The sequence below is a fragment of the Haplochromis burtoni genome, unplaced genomic scaffold, assembly GCF_018398535.1.
Source record: "Haplochromis burtoni strain Fernald_Lab_line unplaced genomic scaffold, NCSU_Asbu1 Contig_16, whole genome shotgun sequence".
Classification (NCBI taxonomy): Eukaryota; Metazoa; Chordata; class Actinopteri; order Cichliformes; family Cichlidae; genus Haplochromis; species Haplochromis burtoni.
Window position 1 is genome coordinate 3,937,930 of NW_024582377.1, and position 3,935 is coordinate 3,941,864.

General features: G+C 41.7%; 1 protein-coding gene across 1 annotated transcript in view; it reads right to left on the bottom strand.

The window, feature by feature from the left end:
- The window catches only part of LOC102288616 (kelch-like protein 28), a gene marked incomplete in the record, with an annotated part of 8,273 nt that extends 5,742 nt beyond the window's left edge, over positions 1-2,531 (bottom strand). Inside the window, 4 exon segments of the mRNA XM_042218276.1 lie at positions 1-381; positions 505-1,142; positions 1,229-1,489; positions 2,361-2,531. Of these exon segments, the coding sequence (XP_042074210.1) occupies positions 1-381; positions 505-1,142; positions 1,229-1,489 (1,280 nt within the window).
- Between the last annotated feature and the right edge of the window lie 1,404 nt (positions 2,532-3,935).

The window sequence follows — 3,935 nt, forward strand, 5'->3', positions numbered from 1 at the left end:
GCAAAGCAGCTGCGAGACTTCGTCATGGGTGCCACAGGCTGCCACTCCTTCAGCTTCGAGACATACTTCTCCACAGACTGGAGGTAATACTGGCCGTCATAGCCTCCCAGGGCATACAGCTCTCCGGCCAGGACCACTACACCGAGAGTGCTGCAACACTCTGCCATACGCTCCACTGAAGACCACGTGTTGGTTTCGGGGTCCCAGCTTTCGACTGTGCTCTCGTGCCTCCGATAGCTAATGCCCTGCCTCATATGTGTGGCGATGCCTCCCACAACATAAACTTTGTGGTCCAGCACCGCCACTCCAAATTCATATCTGGGTACACTGAGAGGGGCCAGTCCTATCCATGAATCCGTCTGAGGGAAATACATTTCCGTGCTGAAAGACAAGGAAAAAACAAAACAAAAGACTAAGACACTTTAAAAAAAAAAAAAATTTAAGTTTAGAAAGTTGCTTTTATACAAATGCATCCAATTGTAATCTACAAGTCACTAGCATTACCTTTCCAATGTGGCAAACAGTCCAGCCTTGCCTCCTACTGCAAGCAGCACCTTTGGGGCACACCTGGGTCGTGCAGACAACACAGTCTGATAGGACAGCCGGTGTTCAGGCATAAAGTGATATTTGAGGGCCTCATTGAGCAGATGCTTGCAGGCGTGGTCATCTCGTATAAGATGGTTGGCTTCATATAGGCGAGTGAGGAATTTGACGCTGAGCAGCGGAAAGCGAACACAGTGCAGCAGTTGAGCCAGATGCTGCTGTCTCTCAGTTACATCATATTTGATCCATGATTCGAGGGCATAAAATACAGTCTCCTCTGTGACTACCTTAAGGCAATCATTGGACACAATTTCATCCAACTCGGCTCTCGTCAGTTCAAAAAACTCCTCCGTTTGACAGACTTCCTCAAAGTTCTCACAGATGAACTTCGTTGCGGCCAAGCACAGGTCATGACAGCCGTAAGTCTCTGCAAAGCGGGAAATGCCTATACAGTTTCCAGCGTCCAGCTGGCTCTCTAAGAAGGAACAACACTCCTTAAGTACAAGCTTAACCTGGAGTAAGTTGGCAGCGGGTAGCAAAGATTCCACTGTCTCCTGGGAGATAAACACCGTCCCGGTATAAGCATACTCCACTATAGCCTAGAAGCAAAGACAGCACAAGTGTTACAATAAACATGCTACAGCAGTTAATCACTGTGGCTAGCAAGTGTTGGATAGAAGCATACCTGCAAGGCAGCTTCATCAATGCACTGGAACTCCACCTCAGAGGTCTCCTTTTCTGACAGGTTACCCGTAAACATGGCCTTGAAATAAGGACTGATGCTGGCCAGCACTACTTTGTGGGCATGGATCTTGGCATCACCCACACGCAGCACAATGTCACATAGTTCGTGATCCTGCCGCAAGAGCTGGAGGCCTTGCAGCAGCTCCTCTGAGTGAGGCCGTGTCAGACTTGCAAACATATAGGACTGGTCCTGCTGGTCCATCTGAGAGCAGCAAATCACAGATCAGTGTAATGTTTTGAGAAGAGTCATAAAGTCAGTGATGTTTTCCAAAGATAGGCCGGTCAGCTAATAGAAATCCTGGACGTTATCCAAGTGCCATACGGCTCTGACACTACAAGCCTGAAAAGTCACACTTTCTGGCTTGGGTAACGTGACGTAATAACAGCACGCGTTAAGTAAACACGCCTGGGCAGTATGATGCAGTCAGACATTATTTCCCCCGAACCAAGCATTGCATTAGTTGTTCTAACCAGTTTTGTTAGCAGATTACTGCGAGTTAAGCTAAATAAGCATGGTCTTTATTAAGAAACAACGCAGCGTAAAGTCATCTACACGTATTAGCTAAAAACAACACACATTCTAGATTGCCCTAAAACCAGGAGGCTAAATGTGAGCACTCTGTATCCAAGCTTTGGCACAACGAGTCACAACAACACATCAGTTTGTTAACTGGGGCCTTGATTTCTGAACGCAGGACTTGGCCAGATTAAAAATCGCTAGCTACCTCTTAGCTTAAAATAAGCACACAGCTAATACGGTAGCCAGTACTGTAAAGCTCACCAGCAGCTTAGCAGTTTGCATAAACACATTTGCACGAACATCACACGCACAACGCTCATGTGTGCACTGTACTGTCAGTATATTATTTTTCCACGCCAACAAATACAGAGAGCTGATATTGCTGTTTCCCTGCGCTGCAGTCACCGCAGGTTAGCTGCTAAAAATAAACACGGTTCCTGTGGCTAGCTGTATCATTGATTGATATACAGTAACATGGCTGACAGATACAAAACGTGACGTTGTAGCCAGGATTTAGATAACATTTAGCATCGTCAGATTAAGAAAAGCAAACCTGTAGTTTACAGCCCGTCTGGCGTGCCGCTGTAATGACCGATTTTGCAGTGGCGACGACAGCGAAGCCCGGGCGGCTATCAAGAAAACAACCTGCAACCTAGCCACAAAGCTACAGACGAGCTCTTATTATAACCAGCTACCAGGGCAGCACACCCACTTCCGGTGATTTTCAAAATAAAACGATATTTGCCGTTATTTAATTCACTGAATGGTTAAGAACCAAATCAATGACAATGCTCGTTATTGAGTTTAACCGTATTCTACTTGGTGTTCTTTATTTTACTTATTTCCTCCTTTATTTTACTCATTACTTTTATTTTCCAAAAATTCCTCTCTGCAATTGTGCTCTCCGCTTATCCGAGCAACGTAAATTGCATTGTACTGATCGATTGCTTTATAGTTTGAAAAAGAAAATGTGTTTCACAATTCAAAAAAGAACTATTTACAAGAAATGAACACATTTTTAGTCCAATACAAACCTACTGTGTTATGTGGCAGCATTGCAGGCATATGTTTTACTTGAATGTGGGAGGGGAGAGGAAAGGAAAGTGCAAAATGTAGGCACCAGGTATCATCATGACACTACCACTCACATGATATATTGCTGCTAAGTAAGCACACATAATTTACCCTTTTGTTCTCTTGTGTTGGGAAGACAATGTATGTTTTTTTATTAAAGGAATCATGTGCCCTTTAGCTCAACGTTGTTACTAAAGATGACTACCAAGAAGAAGCTTACTTGGTTTTTACGAGTTTTTGAGAAATAAAATATCCTTGTATCAGACCTCTTCATGAATTGTATTGTAACTTCTGTGTGTGTGTGCAAGGGGCCAGAGAAGAGGAGGAAAGGGTGTTGGCTGCTGACTAAGTTCACAACATGATGTGTTTTTCTATGTGGAATATTTATCTTTGCCAAAAGACAAAAAACAAACAAAAAAGGTGCCAGGACCAGTGATTGTATACACTCTCAATTCATATTTCTATTTTGGGATTTAATTTAAAAAAATATTTGGAAGAATGCTGTTTTATTGCAAAGACTTGTGAGCTTAACAGCAAGTTTTTTTTCTTATTAAAATGAAATATACATAAGTCACAATTCAAAAACACGAGAAATACAGCCCAGAACCCTGACAATTTTACACTGATTAGTTTTTTTAAAGTACAAGATAATATCAGAAAAACTTAAGATTATAGCTTTTTAAAGCTACATTATATAATAATCTATTTGTTATTATGTTATTAATAATCTGTGTAGTCTAGTTTATACCAGTGCCTCGCAATTTATCAGTTCATGATAGATTTGCATAACAATAGCGTCGACTCACCAGCAGTTATAACTGACATGTTATGGGGCATAAAATACTCCATATTTAGAATAAAGAAACGTCTATACATTTTCATTTTAGTTTAGTTTAAATTTTTGTGAATACAAAAAAAAAATGAAATAGTAAACATTGTTTTACACAGTGATAAATAAATACCAAGAAAAGAAAGTATACCTGTAATATGTGTGAATGTGTGTGTGTGTGTGTGTGTGTGTGTGTGTGTGTGTGTGTGTGTGTGTGTGTGTGTG